General features: G+C 38.7%; 2 protein-coding genes across 9 annotated transcripts in view; one reads left to right on the forward strand and one right to left on the reverse strand.

Moving 5' to 3' along the window:
• LOC5575476 (HIV Tat-specific factor 1) overlaps positions 1-6,511 on the forward strand; it is a 272,213-nt gene extending 265,702 nt beyond the window's left edge. For both annotated transcript variants that reach the window (XM_021843533.1, XM_021843534.1), the window contains exons 4-5: positions 254-577; positions 6,105-6,511. In XM_021843533.1, coding sequence (XP_021699225.1) covers positions 254-577; positions 6,105-6,444 — 664 coding nt within the window. In that variant the 3' untranslated portion in view covers positions 6,445-6,511. The remainder of the gene's footprint in view (positions 1-253; positions 578-6,104) is intronic.
• The window catches only part of LOC5577147, a 408,487-nt gene that overhangs the window by 197,067 nt on the left and 193,830 nt on the right, over positions 1-17,590 (reverse strand). The window lies entirely within an intron of this gene.

Genomic DNA, 17,590 nt, shown 5'->3' on the forward strand with positions numbered 1-17,590 from the left:
ACTATGGCTACGAGTTGGTTCCCTAAGGAATTCCGGATTATCTATGGCTTCAGATGACCTATGATCAAAATAATTTCCTGAGAACTTGTTAAATAACGTTGCAAAAAAAAAAACGAGAATCAAAAAAGTGTTTCCGAAACATTTTTTTTGTGAAAAAAATAAAGCTGCTGGAAGAAGGGTTAATATCCCGACTAATACTCCATTATGTACTACAATGTCTCACCGTAATTTACCCATATGCCCTTACTTGCAGATTATTCGACTGGCGCCCGGAGAAGATGCGCGGCGAACGGTCCAAGCATGAGCGGATCGTCATAATTAAGAATCTGTTCGAGCCGGAGCTGTTCGACAGGGAGGTCCACCTATTGCTCGAGTACCAGAACGACCTGCGGGAGGAGTGCAACAAGTGCGGAACTTGCCGCCGGGTGGTACTGTTCGATCGCCATCCGGAGGGTGTGGCCCAGATCACGATGAGCGACCCGGAGGAAGCCGACCTGGTGGTCAAACTCATGAACGGACGGTTCTTCGGGAAGCGCAAGCTGACGGCGGAGATTTGGGACGGACGGACCAAGTTTAGGTAAGATTTGAGAGATGTTTGAACGCGAATCCCTGAACTAGGGAAACTGATGTCGAGAGAGTAAGGTGGCATCTATTTGAGGATATATTTCAATTTGCCCGAAGAATTAATATTTAAGTAGTTCTGATATATTGCTCATTCCAATCCTTGACTAGGGGAATTAACATATTATAGGCAATCTTAGTCGATGCTACGCTTCTTTTGTAATTTTCTCGGACATTACAAATTACGTGTTTGTCTGTTTACATATATGCGCTGCTCTATCCTCTATCGATTCACACCGACAGACTTGATAAAAATTTTTTGGAAACGTTTTTACAACGCTTTGAACATCTCATATTAGTGTGACGATTGTCAGCAGCTTCGTTTTCTTCGGCAGCTTTCTTAAAAGAACTACAGGCAAACCTGTTCAGCAGCACGAAATCAGCCGCATTTTGAGGCGTACTAATTTGAATTGATGACATCTCTGACGATTGTTCAGTCTCGAAAATCTCTTTAGCGGGAAGTTGACAAAACGAATGTTTCAATGGTGTGTTTTAATAGTAAATTGGTGAATTTGGTGTTTCAATTTTGATTGCCGATAATAGTCGAATGGTGCTGAAGCCGTAAATTACCCTACCTTCTGACACGCTATCACGTGTGTGCTTTTTGCAACTAGCAGGGTAGAAATCGTATTCAAACAGTCAATATCGAACCCTCAAACAAGTTGTGTAAGCCAAATAATTCGTGTCATTCAAAAAAAAACTAGTAGGTATCTCAAGCTTTAGGGCCTTCCTTAGCCCAGTGGTAAAGTCCACAGCAACAAAACAAAGCCATGCTGGAGGTATCTGGTGTTGACTCCCGATCGGTTCATGATTTTATTTAATATTTTATTGTGTCTGTTACTCGATATACGAATGTTAAATTGTCTACGAAAACAACTCTAAGATTTTTCAACCATCCCTCCCCCATGGTAAGACTTTTTATATGAAATTTAAAAATAAATTGTCCGGTACGTAAGTTGTTGGCAAGGGTAGACGCCTCGCGCGAAGCGACGCGAAAATCCTTTGGAGTTTGACATGTCATTATTAATAATTGTTATTCCTTCCCGCGCTATTTTCGCTCCGCTTCGCAATTTGCATCAACCCTGGCCGCGCCCTAAGAAATCTCAAACCGACCCCCCCCCCTCCCCCATAACCTTTTACGTTAATAATGGCCCCTAAGGTAACGATTGTGAAACTGTTCTTAGAACAGCTGAGATGCAGGCTTTGTTCCAGTGGAACGTAATGACAGGAAAAAGAAGAAGAAGAATCTCAACTGTCTTTAAGGTTTTTAAAGATGGCCGTCATAGTGGCCGACTTGTGCTCTACTCACGATTTTATAGGCACTGAACTGAAATATGATTAGACCAACGTTTCTGATCTTCTTATGTTAAGCTTTCTTCTAGTGAAAAATGAAATAAGAAAGTGCATTATTGTAGGACAAGAGATTAATCCGTTTGAATTTTTTGCAACAATATTAAAAGTTGGATTCCATGATGTTTCACCTTGAGAATATAATTAGAAACAAGAATCAAATGTCAGCAATAAGTTAATAATCATGATGTATACTATCAAAACGATATATGGAAAAATGTGCAATGAATCTTTTCAAATAGTAGTTCACCATTGAGAAAATGTTGTTATGCTTATTAGAGTAAACTGTACGTTATTGCCTATATTTATACATACTTATGACACACTTGTGGTATACGTACCATGGTAAAATTCAAAATTTTCTGAAATATAAAAGCATTAACAGTGCTTTCTGAACAACTAGGTACTTCGAAATTGGCGTGGATTGTTTTAAAAATATTTTGTTCCAAAGTTTTCTAGACCAACTTATTGCCTAGTTCTGCTCATTTTGCTCAAAATCTTGAAAAAAGGGAATTATACACCGTCTAATACTTCATCAAATCATGTCAATCTTTACAAGTTAGCTTTCCAAGTAAAACTGGTGAAATTATTTATAGAGAAAAACCAATAAGGATTCTAGTAGGATAAAAGCACCAGTTTTGGTCAGCCTAAGAGAAAATGGCAATAAAAATTATATGGGAAGCCCTATTTATACTACAAATATGTCAAATACAAGCTATCATTCCATATTATGTATGTAAAATATCGGAACTGTGCTAAAACCATTTTTTCGCTTTGAAAATTACGTTGGTCAATATAGGCCACCAGAACCAGTGTCAGACAGAGATTTAGTTTCGGTTCCTAAATTGGCCAATCACATTGATTTCTTATGAGAGTGTCCAAATTAGGAGTACCCTGGTCAAATTAGATGTATGGGAGTTGAAATTATAAGGAAAATGAATTGTTTTTCTTATGTTTTCAATTTGGGCGAGTAATTAAACGTATCTCTATCATATGAATGTGATCTACTGAACACAAAAGGTTTTATGTTGATTGGCTATGTAAAACGGTGTATAATCACAATGGCCACAACTGGCGTACGGCCGATACCGGTGCTTCCACCCTATTTGAGTGAAGATGAATAAAAGCGGTATCTCAACATTTCAAGAGCACAAATCTAGTGAATCAAACAATCATTTATTAATAATAAAGATGGATTGGTTACTCGGTGGTGGTGATCAACCGATACATTTTTCAGCTCTTGACGCTGTTTGGTTGTCTTGATTTTTGCTCCAAATGATGGTAGATTTTTTCCATTGAATGTTTTGGACAGTTTTACTCTTGTATGTATGTAAAACTGCAGCATGAGAAACATAAAAAAATTACTGAAAAATTGAAAATTTGGTCCAAAAATGCCTATGTTTCAGATGTGAGGGTATAGACAGGATATTTTCTGATTTTTTTTCAGGTTGTTTCTGAAAACAGTTTATTCTGATAATACCGCCTTTCTTCAGTATTTTTTCTGGAAATTTCTTAAAGGTATGCCCGGTTTTATCCCAATACCCAGGAAATTCTCAAGAAATTCTGAGGATACCTCTCGAAAAGCCTTGACATAAGGTACCGTGGGGCAATTGGGTAATGGATTTCGCATAGTTGAGATTCTACAAATCCTAGACACTTTAAATTAAAACAAATGAGGCCGTGTATATATTTTAGCCTGACTCTCACTAAATATAAGCAGCATGCTGAAATTTATTTTTATGTATAATTGAAGAAAAAAGCACAGGAAAAGTTTTTGAAAAACGTCTCTTTACATTTCACTTGCTCCACAAGTGGGAAATTATTTTCCGCAACTTTTTCCGCTAAAAATATTAAAATAAGATTGCACGCCACCAACTTGTTACGGAATGATAAATAACAGGTTAACAATCTTTCGCTCTATTATGCAATAATGGCTGGAAAATCTCAGACATCTCTTGCCTAACGTAAAACGTTAATTCACATATTCAGTTAAATATACCAATTATTTTCACTTACCCCATTTTCCCACTTGCCCCGCGGTACCTTAATTGAAAAGCAGAAATTTGAGGAATATTCTTTGAAAGAATATGCTCGACGTTAGGTGAGATTACTTGGAGTTACTCATTGAAGATTTCTTAGAAAAGCATTTCTTAAGGTACAAAAAACTCACGAGGAAAATCAGAAAACTTGTTATTAGCGCATTATTTAATCCCTTAATGCCTTCAGTTAAGAATATTTAGATAAATTCTTCGGGGAGAAAACGTACGTAATTCATATCGGAATCCTAATAAATTAACTAAAACAAATTTTAATCACATAAAACGCGACGCGAGACGGAACACAACACTTATTGTTCTTACAAATAAAAAGGATATTAAAACATTACCTTCTTATGTCGACCGATTTCGGGCTCGATGTTGTTAAAAAAAAATAAAATGGAAAAAATATCTTCAAAAGTATTCCTCGGAATTCCAAAAGCTATTCTTGGAGAAATTCAAGATTGAAAGAAATTCTCTAACAACTTTTGAAGAATCATGGAGTTTCTAGGGGAAATCTTGGAAGATTTCACGGATTATCTAAAAAAAAATATGTCTAAAAATTGCGTTAGGAATTTGTTAGAAATCGATGTGGAATTCCTTGAGACAATTTTCCAAGAAAATTCTCCAAGAAAATTCTTTGGCAATGGCTAGCATTTTACCTGGGAAAAGAAATGGCCAAATTTCAGCATAACTTTCTTCCACTAAAAAGCATGGTGGATGATCGTATTAGTGTTGCGTTTTATATAAAAAAGTTATAATAATGTTTAAGCAGGAAGGAGCCCAAAATTGTCGTTTATGCCTGAAATTTGTGAAATTATATCTGAGGTAGTTCAGTAGCTGAGTACATATTTGTTCATACGAATTTTTAAGTTTGGAAAGTAATAGGTACTCAATTGCTCAGTTTTATCATATCAACTTGAATAAGCGCTCCAGAATGTTATCTGACAGGTATATTTCAGTAAAGTAGAAGCTTTTCCTCAGTTTGTACGTACGACCTATAACATTTCGTACAAATCTTCGGTTATGTATCTTCTGGAACAAAGCCTACTTATTTAGATTCAATATAGCCATTTTAGTTATCTGGATTTTTTCTGGAGAACGACTGGAAGGTCAAGGAAAGTAAACAAATTTGGTATTCAAAATTCAGTCGACACCCTGATTACAAGAATTCCAGGAGTTCGCCGATTTTTTGGTATTTCATACAGAGTTGCTTAATATCAATCATATCAGCTGATGGCTGATGGTCTAAAACTATCACTATCACTTGCGAGCTATCAATATCACTTTGATTTGACAACCAACAGCAGTGATGCGACATCGCACTCTAGATCATAATCACTGCGGAATGAGTGATCACGTGGTAATTATTCATGCTATTACAGTTTTTCAGTGACCAACATATAGTTTCATTCTATCTGCAACACTGTCAAAAATATCGTACCGATAGACTGCCATTTTAACCGCTTAATTTAAGGCTAAACTTAACCCATCAGTGATATCCATAGTCTATCGCCATCAATGCACTTGTGATGGAGTAGACAGCTTGATGTTGATGTGACATAAATTGATCCGAATTGTATCGCAGTCGGCCTGTACAAATCAGCAAATTTGAAGCGTTGATAGTGACAGCGAGCAACTCTGATTTCATACAGCTATTTTCATATGAATTTTCTCATTTGCAGTTTATTCCATGAATTTCTTAACAAAAATCTTACAGGGTTCAATCCATAAAATATATAAAGAACTTTTCCAGGAATTCGTCATAGAATTCCACCAGGGATTCTTAATGAAATTCCTCTAAAAAATATTTATTAATTTCTTTAAAATCACCCATTACTGGACAAATCTTACATTTTTTTCACACCACGTTCAACGATTATTCCAGAAATTCCTCCGATCATTCCTACACATTTTTAGAGACTTCGTTCGATGTTTCTAATACTGATTATGGCTCTTTTTGGTCTCTTATTTCAGGAATGAGTTCTCTAAAGTTCATATTTTTAAAACACGTAGTCTTCATCAGTTTTGCAGTCGAAAGCTAATTGCTTATTAAAAAAAAAAACCATTCTAATCAAACTTTTCTTTCTCTTTCAGAATCGCTGAAACCGAAGCCGACGTCAACAAACGCCTTGGTAACTGGGAAAAGTATTTGGAGAAAGAGGAAGCAGCCACGGGGCCCGGCCAAGCAAAGAAACAATCCTCCGAAACCGTACCATCGACGGCCGCTGAAGAAACACCTCCGGAGGTAGAAAGTGCGCCGCAGCAAGACGCCGGCAAACCGCAAATTACTGCGGTAGAACCAGACAATGCGGACACCAATCCACCCGGCGACGATGTGGAACCACCCGCCAAACCGCAACTACCAACGGCAAACGACGACCTCGAAGTTGGTGACGATGATGATGACGATTCATCTCAAGTAGAAGCAAACTAACTTCAATTTACCGACAATTGCAAAAAGTTAAAGGTTTGCACTAAAATAAAACGGTACTTGCATCGCATTGATCGCGTCGCCTAAGATAGAGCAAAAGAATTCCCATTAAACGCATTTAACGATCGTTTAAATTTATTCCAAGTCAAAACTATGTCTCGGTCACAGGGACAGCGCCGCACCTCCCGCAGCATCGGTTGGCACTCTACCTATGTATCACATTACATAAAACGCCTGCGACTACGGTGCAAGCATGGTTGATGAGGGAGAATAGGCAAAATTCAAATCAACAGGGCTGGTAGCAGGTCTCTTTTTGATCAGTAATATCTTCATCGATTGTTTCAGAAATTTTTCACTCTGGGACAGAGCATGCTTTTCAGCTTAGTGTTCTTATTAGCACTTCCACATCTATTAACTGAGAGCTTTCTTTACCAAATTTGCCATTTTCGTATTCGTTTATTGTGTGGCAGGTACGATGATACTTTTATACCCAGGGCCAGGGTTGTCAAGGACAATTCCATTACGAAAAGATCCTGGACCGACCAGAATCGAACCCAGACCTTCAGCATGGCTTTGCTTTGTAGCCGCGGACTCTAACCATTCGGCTAAGGAAGGCCCCTACACATCCAGAAAATTTAAATCTGAGAGGGTGCTGTCAGCTCAGAATACGATTTGGCGCTAAATGCGTCTATTAGTTTTTATGTGTTTAATTTTTGATACCAAATTTGGTTCCTATTTGGCTTTTTTATCTCTTTTTACAGGCAAAAGGTCTCTAAAATTGATATTATCAAGGCACTTAGTCACTACCAGCCCTGAATTATCCGTAGAAAGTCACATCAACCAGATGGACATGTTTATCCAACAACCCAACAAAAAACGTCAAGCAGGCAGTTAATCCCGACGTTAGCCACTATATTATCTCCGTTTATTCCTGCTCCAGCTTCCGTTTTTTGCTTTTTGTCTTTTTGTATCTTATTCTATCTGAACCTTAGCTGAAATATGTGTAGCATCATCGGTTGCCGGCCCGTCGAAATTTATGCGCCACCAACGATGACTACGACTATATGTCAAAAGGTTCTGCTTCTCAGAAAAGGGGAGATGGGAACTGACAAGCAGTTTCGGAATGGAATTTCACCAGCATAGATGAGTGCTTACACAGAAATCGCACTAGTTTATTTGAATAAATTGCGTACAGCTTTAACAATTCAACAATTCTTTTGCTGCCATGGATTTGGTGTTACCAGCAGGCACGTGATAACTTGCAATACGATATTCTTGTCAGCTTTGATATGATTCTTGTTTTCCGACCAAACTGACAACGAACGGGGAAACGATCCACTTGATCTTGAAACGTACCAACCTAGGTAAGCACCTCAGTCTAGCCGCCTGGTTGGAAGATTTATTATGGCAGTGCTTTTCGGAACTGCCTTCACTGTTTGGTAGTTTGTTGAGGAGAATTATAATGTCTGTCTCGTTCTGAGAATGCCGAGCAGCTACTAAATGTGTTTGAATGATTCATGATGACGTTGATTGGTATTGAAATGTTGGGAAACTTGTCTGGAAATAGTTTGACGAAATGTTAATTCACTGCATTAAAGTTACATTTCACTGAATATATCAACCAAGTAAGATAACACATTTTCTAAAAAAAAATCATGATTACATTTTAAACAAAAAAAAAGTATCAGCGATAAAGGCCTGCAGATTTAAGAATATTTTCAAAGGTATCATAGTGTTCGATGTGCACTTCCACTGTTATTAAATGAGAGCTTTCTTTGTCAAAGTTGGCATTTTCGCATTCGTATATCGTGTGGCAGATACGATGATACTCTATGCCCAGGGAAGTCAAAGAAATTTCCATTACGAAAATATCCTGAAAAGATCCGACCGGGAATCGAACTCACACATTTTCAGCATGGCTTTGCTTTGTAGCCGCGGACTCTAAACACTCGGCTAAGGAAGGCTCCCAGTGAAAGATGAAGGATCTTATTGTGAATCAAACGTACTCATTTTATGGACCAGAAAACTACATCAGCCATTTAAAAAAGCAGGTATCAGAGTATTTGTTCTCTCAAAATCGAAATTGAAATGAAAATTTTATTTGAAATAATTTTGTTACAAATTTGAAACAAAATTTCGATATAAAATTATATTGCATTTCAGTGATGCCTTTCTGATCGGGTCAATTACAAGCAATGGAAACATATCGAAATTGATCCACAAACAATTAATATCGAATTTTACTGAACTTATTAGAAGTCTTATTTACTCCCAAAATCAGCTAAAGGGCAAAGCTTGAAATGCAATAAAATCTTATAAATAACAACTTAAATGAAACAACCGCGATTGAACTTCCGCTCGCGAATATTTTTTTTCCCAGAGAACCGGTCATGAGAAATTTCGAATGCAATGCACCAAAAAAAAAAAAAAAAAAAAAAAAGAATATCATCCAACGATGAAATGAACAACATTTTGCGCTCCGTGGAGAATTGAGCCGCAATTAGTCGTAAAGTTTACGAAAATAGGCTTCCATTTGCAGTGCGGGGCAATGCGATTCTCGATGGGCAGAGTAATTAAACGAGCGAGCGCGCGTTTTAAATGTTGCATTTTATTTTTTCCAACAGTTCCACACGCAATCCTCGTTGCGTTGGGTTGAACTTTTTTTGTTTTTATCTGGTCCTTAATTCGTTGGTGCAATTTTAGGGACTTACTTTTTGATTTTACGAAAAAGAGAATAATATCGCATTGTTCTTATATTTCAATCGAATTTGTACTTTTGTTTACAATAGAAGTTTAGTACAATTTTTGTAATTAGTAGCATAAAGGTGTCTCAGCATTATTTAATTTTATTAAAGGAATTTCTCTTCCGCAGGCCACTTTGGCTGTATTTCGGTAGTCTTCCGGACACTTGGTTCCCTTGGGGAATTGGCCATTTATGGGCCGGTTATGGAGCAGGGCTTGCGACATATCTATCTTCAAGATTTTAAATTTAAATCATTTTTGGTCATATTGGCTACGTGCTGGAAGCCTTCCGGACACCTGGTCCCCTCAGAATAGTGGCCATAATGGTCGAGTGCAGATGGCTGCGATAAAGAGGTGCACAAATTTGTTGGTGTAACGCTGGGGATGAAACGCGAGGAAGTGTTGTGAATCCAATATAGTCGCAATCTTGGAATCGCATTCATCAAGACCACCACCCTTGAAGTGGCACGTAAAATCGTCGAGGAAAACGACGATAAACACGAGCTGATAGTGGATGGAAAGAAATACAAGCTTCACTTGGAGATGGAAGAAGGAGCAGTGGAAGTGAAGCTGTTCACCCGCTCGGAGGACGTTACGAACGCTAAGATCGCTAGTTTTCTTAGTGTGTTTGGAGATGTTCTCTCCATGTGAGAAGAGCTATGGAATGAGAAGCATCTCTTCGCCGGGCTTCCAAACGGTGTCCGTGTTGTGCGGATGGTAGTCAAAAAGAACATCGCCTCGTATGTCACAATTGACTCAGAAATGACCCATGTGGCTTACTACGGCCAGCAACAGACGTGCCGCTATTGCTGTGAATCTGTACATAATGGAGTCTCGTGTGTGCAGAATAAAAAGTTGCTAGTGCAATAACTCGCAGCGAATACCTTCTCGTATGCAGAGGTGACCAAAAATCCGCAACCAGCTCGCATAAAGCCCAACACAGCTAAGCTATCAGCTTCAAAGCGACGAAATCACATGCTCAAGTACAACAACCAACATCATCAACAAGGACACCGTCGGCACACGGTTCAACGCTCCCGTCGGCTGACGATTCAATGCCCCCGCCGGCTAAGGTCTGCGACCCATCGACGAGTGTGCCTACAGCATGGAGAAAACGACAACGAGCCATGGGTCAGAGTACCACGTAGGTCAGGAATTCAGAAGGAATCCGCGATGGCAATGAAACCGACTCGTCCACATCAAGCAAGCGATCGCACAAGCAAATAAAAAAAAATGCGTTGCGACGACGAAAACTCTCTCGACCTTCTTCCTACGACCTTTAAGTCACCAGCTACAGCATCGCAACAGTTAACGTGAATACCATCACGAACCCGACGAAGCTCGACGCACTCAGAACCTTCATTCGAACGATGGACCTGGACATCGTATTCCTCCAAGAAGTTGAAAACGATCAACTTTCGCTACCAGGTTTTAACGTCATTGCCAACGTTGACCAAACGAGGGGGGCCGCTATTGCGTTAAAAGACCACATTCAGTTTTCACATTTCGGAAGGAGTGTGGATGGTCGGCTTGTAGCTGTGCGAGTCCAGAACACCACTCTCTGTTGTGTTTACGCCCCGTCAGGTACGGTTTATCGTACCCAACGAGAGATTTTTTTCAACACCCCGATTGCGTTTTATCTCCGTCATCCAACTGAATACGTTATCTTGGCAGGAGATTTTAACTGTGTGTTGCGGCAATGTGATGCGACGGGATACAATATGAGTCCTTCTCTCCAAGCCGCTGACCGAAGATGCATTAGCAGATCTTCAGAAACGAAACGCCAGATTGGTGGCTGGAGTATGGTAAGCGAAAAGTAGCCGCTGGCAATCAAAACAAAAATATGACGAATTTTACCACGCGCAGCAAGTTCTGTATTGCGACGAGCCTACGACGCTTTCTATCAGAACCCAGAAATGATGGCTACGTCTACTGGCTCAAGGGGGAAATGCTCACTTTATGGCGAAATTTCACCCGAGTATTCGTTTACATAAATAAGCGAATCGTAGTGGGAGAGCCGTTGTCAATATTTAAACTAGGCGACCATAGAAGAAACGCAGGGAGAAACCATCAACAACTCTCAAACCATCCAGGACCACATGGTGCAATACTTTTCCAAACTGTATTCGGAACCAAATAGAGAAATTGAGCACCCAGCTGGCAATTTCTAGTGCGACCGGATTATCCCAGAAAACGATGCAGCCAACGCGGTGAGTATGGAAGCGATTACCACGGCAGATGTCTGCAATTAAGACGAGTGCGTCGAACAAGTCTCCAGGGCCATACGGAATATCTAAAGAATTTTATCTCCGGGCGTTTGATATCATCCACCGCGAACTGAACTTAGTTTCAATGAGGCATTTTAATCAAACTTTCCTGCTAAATTCGTCGACGGAGTCATACTGCTAGTCAAAAAACGAGGAGCCGGCAACACAGTTGGCTCATTCCGACCAATATCTCTCCTAAATTTTGACTACAAGTTGCTCTCTCGCATAAGGAGTGTATCGAAAAGTAGTCGCAAACTTTCAAAACAGTCTCAAAAATAATGGGCTGAACCTACAAACAATTTTTTGATCAGAAATGCTTTATAATGTATTTAAAAATGATAATGCGGTGATATTGTTTCAATAAAGTGGCATTTTGCATGATAATTTTGCAATTCACTAACATATGTCGATGAAAATCTTGCACACCTCTGAAAAAATTTATATGTTAATAAATGTGTTAAATTTTAACAAAAAATGGTTTTTGTTTATGCTAATATATTCTGTGCCACATCTCTCATGACATAATGTAAAAAATATTTTGAAAAATTAATTAACAAGCATTTGAGAGCAAATACAATTAATATACGTTAATGGTAATATCGAACGATTGTAATGAATAAAAAATTGTTTTTTGATTGGAAAAGTTTCTTTGCATATTTCTGAAGTAACGTTAGCAAAAAATGTTACTCTATATAATTACCGCTGTATATGACAGAGCTTTAAAAGTTGATTAAACAAAAGTGACTTTCTAAAACCGACCTTGTTCCAATAATTGAGCTTTTTTAGAGCAATAATTTATTTTTTTGAATTTATTTTTACGTGCTGTGTGAAATAAACATATTTTCCGATAGAATAAGCTTTTCATCCTATTTTGTTTGATATACATTTTATTCAATACAAAGCATCGAATCTTCAGAAGACACTTCAAAGATGTAATTTTGTGCAAGATTTTATTTTCCATGCTTTATAAACCTTGTTGTATTTATATTAAGACTGCATATTATTCAATATTTTTTTAGCTGCTTCAATATTTGATGACACGATGAAGATTTGCGTGAAAAAAGCTTTTAAAAAGATGAACTATGCTCTGAGATATACCGTTTTGAATGTTTGCGACTACTTTTCGATACACTCCTTACTAAAGTAGGGACGTTCCGATACTTCCGATATATCGGAATATCGATATTTTGTTTCCGATATTCGATACTTTTGTATCGATAATTTCTATTCCATATATCGGTGATATCGATATATCCTTTCGATATATCGTACACTAATATATAGAAGACAATTATAAGGTTTCCTCAAATTTAATTTTTTTTATTGATATTTGATAAAAGTTCTTATTTATTATTGAATATTCAATATATTGAATAATAATTTGTATTCTAAAATATATATTAAATTATATAATTCTTAGTCAAGAAATCGGTATTTTTGAGTGTTCAACGAATGATTGCGAATTTAGGAAACTAAACGGCAAGTCACAAAGTGATAAACGAATTTTGCTCTATTCAAATATATCTATGATATTCCGATATATCGATATTTTGAATCAATCGATAACCGTATTGAATCAAATATCGATACTTTGCAGTATCGGAACGTCTCTATACTAAAGGCACGCTTAGAGAATATAATGAAACAACTCCGCATTCTCAACAACGCCCAGAAATGCTCAAACAACGGCAGAAACATTTTCCAAGCCACGTTGGCCCTGAAGGGTCGGATTGCTCAGCTGATGGCTCGGAAGCAGAATGGTAGCCTCGTGAGTTACGACTTCGGCCATGCTTTCAATCGGGTTAGGCACTCATTCCTCTACCAAAATATGCACTCTCTCGGATTTAACCAACAACTCGTCGATCTGCTATCACGAATCTCGACGCTTTCTGCATCACGCCTGTTGGTAAACGGTCATCTCACCGCTTCGTTCCCCATCCAGCATTCGGTTCGACAGGACGCGCCCAGGCGCCACACATCTAAAGTGTGGTATTTGTCTGCCATTCTGGCGATGTGTAATGTACACATGGCTAAAATCACTGCCACAATGGGAACCTTTCTGTGGAGACGGCAAGCAGCGCGTGTTGCAACTGGCAAAACCGAAAGAACAAGGTGGATTGAAACTGCAACTGCCCCAAATGAAAGCAAAAGCGTTACTCATCAATCGACAAAGAGATCGGCTCCATTCCTTTTTATCAATCCTTCCTTACCCAAGCACCTCCTCAAGCCTCCCCTGCAGATCTTCCCTGTCCCTGGATTGGAGACGTGTGTGGCTCAAGGTTGGCAATAAAAGAATAACATCAGCCCAGCGTAGCAGCTGGTATTTGTTAATCAACGAGAAGAGAAGTTAGAACATAGAGAGTTTTTTTTTTGTAAGGCACTCCGTGTTTGTGGCCACTACTGTGCCGGAATCGGTTGATCTGTAGCTTCTTAACCGATACAGATCTATTTTTAACTTATCTATATTTACATCTACACTCTCTCCTACTCTTTTACTCTCACACCGAGCAGGTAGGAGAGAGCTCTGCTGTTAGTGAGGCTAGCTGCCTGCGAAGAGGGTCAGTTTGTCTCAGTCACCATCTGATACTGACGGAGGATGGATGTGCTCCCCAAAGCACGGTCCTCAGTGAGGCGTCTTCTGGTGGCTGGACGGGTTTTTTGTGGAAGGGCTGGTAATCGAACCCATGACCTTCCGCTTATGAAGCGAAAGCGTAACCTCAAGGCTACAGACCCCCCTAACATAGAGAGTTGTGGTATACAATTCGACGAGCGGAGAATGCGCGGTGCCTGCACTGCGATTCGGCGATAGAAACACTGAAGCACAAGTTAAGTGAGTGCCAACGAGTAGACAAAAACTTAAAATTCTCAAACTTTTCATTAGTTACGTCACCTTCATCATGAATTGTGATAATGCAGTATGTAAATGAACTAGCTTTTTATTTTCAAGTTGAACTGTAGCTAATTGAATGTTATGAAAAATCAACGCAAATAAGTTTTTATGAATGTTAAAAAAAATCAAGGCTTTCGACATACCAATCACTATGGGCCAGAAAACAAAAATTTCTCGACAAAATTCCAAACATCTTCAAAATGAACAAACATCAACCTAAATCTAATAACAACTCAAGAACTTATGAAAAAGCCATGCTTTGGACGACTATGATGCGTTTTGTACTGAACTGAGAATATTTATGAATACCTAATTGGAAAAATATATTATTTAAGGCATTAATAATTCAAATTCGCTCATGTTTCATATTGGAAAAAATACATTGTACATTTTCAAAGATATGTTTCATAAGTTTCACAGCATTTTGAAGATACACTGTAAAGATTTTTAGAATAGTTGAAAATGTCTGAAAAATGTTCTTCTGAAATCATAGTTGTTTGGAATGCATTGACAACTGTTTATTTAATATATTTATTGGTTTTCACAGTAAATTTGCATTTACTTCATCATTTTCACACAAATTTTATAACGCATTGTTTCCACTTTTTTTTAAACAAAGCCATAAAATCATCAGAGAGCCATTTAAGCAGTATCCAAAATGGAACACGTTAACATGAATTACATATTTGTAGATGCTATGCTATTCTAAAAGGTGACAATTTCACGTTGTTCTAAGCGTTTCAATCCAATTCACTTTCGAAACATTATCGTCAGTCATACTTTAGCTATAATGGAGATCTTACTTGATGCGTTAAAACATCTGAGCATCCGGTTTACAGCAGCTTTTGAACTCCATTATATTATTACGTGCAGGGAATTTTTATATGAGAATCAAGAATTTTTGTCCAGATCTCGTATAATTTTGATTTTAAATTGAAATGAATCAATCAGATTTCCTAATCTTCATTTGCTTTCAACGAAATTAGGTTATTTGTTTATGCATAATTGAATAGTTCATATGCTTAAACTGCTAACATTTTCCCGACAACATTACGCTTATGTTGCCGATATTTCTGGCAGCAATTTATTTTTTCAATCTTTTTTAATTTTCATAATATTATTCAATTTTTATAACTTTTGTGAAGCGCTGGTTGAAAAATTATCAGCAGGGTTTGTATGATTCTTTTTAGAAAAAATCTACTAAATATCTATACTATATTGAAGCCATTGCGATTTGTATAAAAACATAGACATATATCTATTTCAGCCATTTCATATTTCTTCAAAAAATGTAATCTTTACCTGGAGGTTGTCCAAAAACTACGCATAAGTCGTTATATTGAAACCCTTTAATAGATTCCTCTGTTATAGTCTTATCATACCATATAAAACATGTTCTAAAAGAAAACTGGAAAAATTAAGGTTTTTAGTAATTTTTCTACCAACTCAACCTATATTTCTTAACGTCACCTAGCTCATTAACGTACCCTTGCTTTAGTTGTTTTTATACCAATCAAACTTATTTAATTGGCTGATTGTATGAACAGCCGCAAAGTTGAAAATATAGAGTTGAAAATCGACTAAAATTATCGCATGTATTTGAACCGATGTATCTCGGCCATCCGCAAATATATGCAAAAACTTTTGGTAGCAGATGAAAGAGTGAAGTCTAGGCTTCCACCTGAAATTGGTTGCAAGCCGAATACGGTGGAATAACTTAACTTTTAGAGTGAAATAATAGAAATATATATATGAATATTACTGGTATTGCTCGAAGTAAGAGGGGGCATGGAGTCTACCAGTCATTCTAAAAACACACCACGGGACGTTAGCCACAAGGAAGGACGTTTCAAGTAATACTGTTTCATATGGTATGCCCTCTTCAACATCTAATCAAATTTCTCTCGCTTTGCCTTACGGTACCTATCCATCTAGTATTCATTGCTTTCTTCTCCATGCTCCCTCTTACTTCGAGCAAAATAGACCGATATGCCGCTAAACAAATTCAAAATTTGTTGGTTTTTTTTTTATAAGGCGCTCTGTGCTCGTGGCCACTACTGTGCCGGAATCATTTGATCTGTAGCTTCTTCTTTTATCGATACAGATCTAATTTCAACTTATCTATATTTACATCTTACTTTCACTCTCTCCTACTCCCTACTCTTTTACTCTCACACCGAGCAGGTAGGAGAGAGCTCTGCTGTTAGTGAGGCTAGCTGCCTGCGAAGAGGGTCAGTTTGTCTCAGTCACCATCTGATACTGACGGAGAATGGAGGTGCTCCCCAAAGCACGGTCCTCCGTGAGGCGTCTTCTGGTGGCTGGACGGGTTTTTTGTGGAGGGGCTGGGAATCGAACCCATGACCTTCCGCTTATGAAGCGGAAGCGTAACCTCAAGGCTACAGACCCCCCTCTGAGTTTGTTGGCTTCGCGGATGACATTTGAAAGGGTGGCATACCTGTACACCCGCTTGAAACGCGAGGCAGCAAAAGTTGGACTGGTGATGAATGCGTCTACATGCTTAGCTGGTGGGGCCGAGCGCGACAGGGCTCGACTAGGTAGCAGTGTTACGATAGACGGGGATACGTTCGAGGTGGTCGACGAGTTCGTCTACCTTGGATCCTTGCTGACGGCTGACAATAAAGATAGCCATGAAATACGGAGGTGAATCATCAGTGGAAGTCGGGTCTACTATGGCCTCCACAAGAAGCTGCGGTCAAACAAGATTCACACCCACACCAAATGTACCGTGTACAAAACGCTCATAAGGCCGGTTGTCCTCTACGGGCATGAAACGTGGACGATGCTCGAGGAGCACTTGCAAGCACTTGGAGTCTTCGAACGTCGGGTGCTAAGGACGATCTTCGGCTGTGTGCAGGAAAACGGTGTGTGACTGCGAAGGATGAATCACGAGCTCGCCCAACTCTACGGCGAACACAGTATCCAGAAGGTGGACAGGGCATGTTACAAGAATGGAGGACGGAAGATGGAGTAAAGATGGTGTTCGCTTCGGATTTGGTTGATACAAGAAGCCGTTGAGCGCAGAAAGCTAGGTGGGCGGATCAAGAGCGTATCGATTTAGCGAGCGTAGGGCAGAACCGAGGATGGAGAGATGCGGGCACATACAGAGTATTGTGGCGTGAAATTGTTGATCTAGTGTTATATGCTTAGATGTTAACTAAATAAATGAAAAAATGAAAGTCAAAAATATTAGAACAATCAATATAGATCTGCGAGATGATGAAGATATATG

This window comes from Aedes aegypti, chromosome 2 (assembly GCF_002204515.2).
Source record: "Aedes aegypti strain LVP_AGWG chromosome 2, AaegL5.0 Primary Assembly, whole genome shotgun sequence".
In the NCBI taxonomy this organism is placed as follows: Eukaryota; Metazoa; Arthropoda; class Insecta; order Diptera; family Culicidae; genus Aedes; species Aedes aegypti.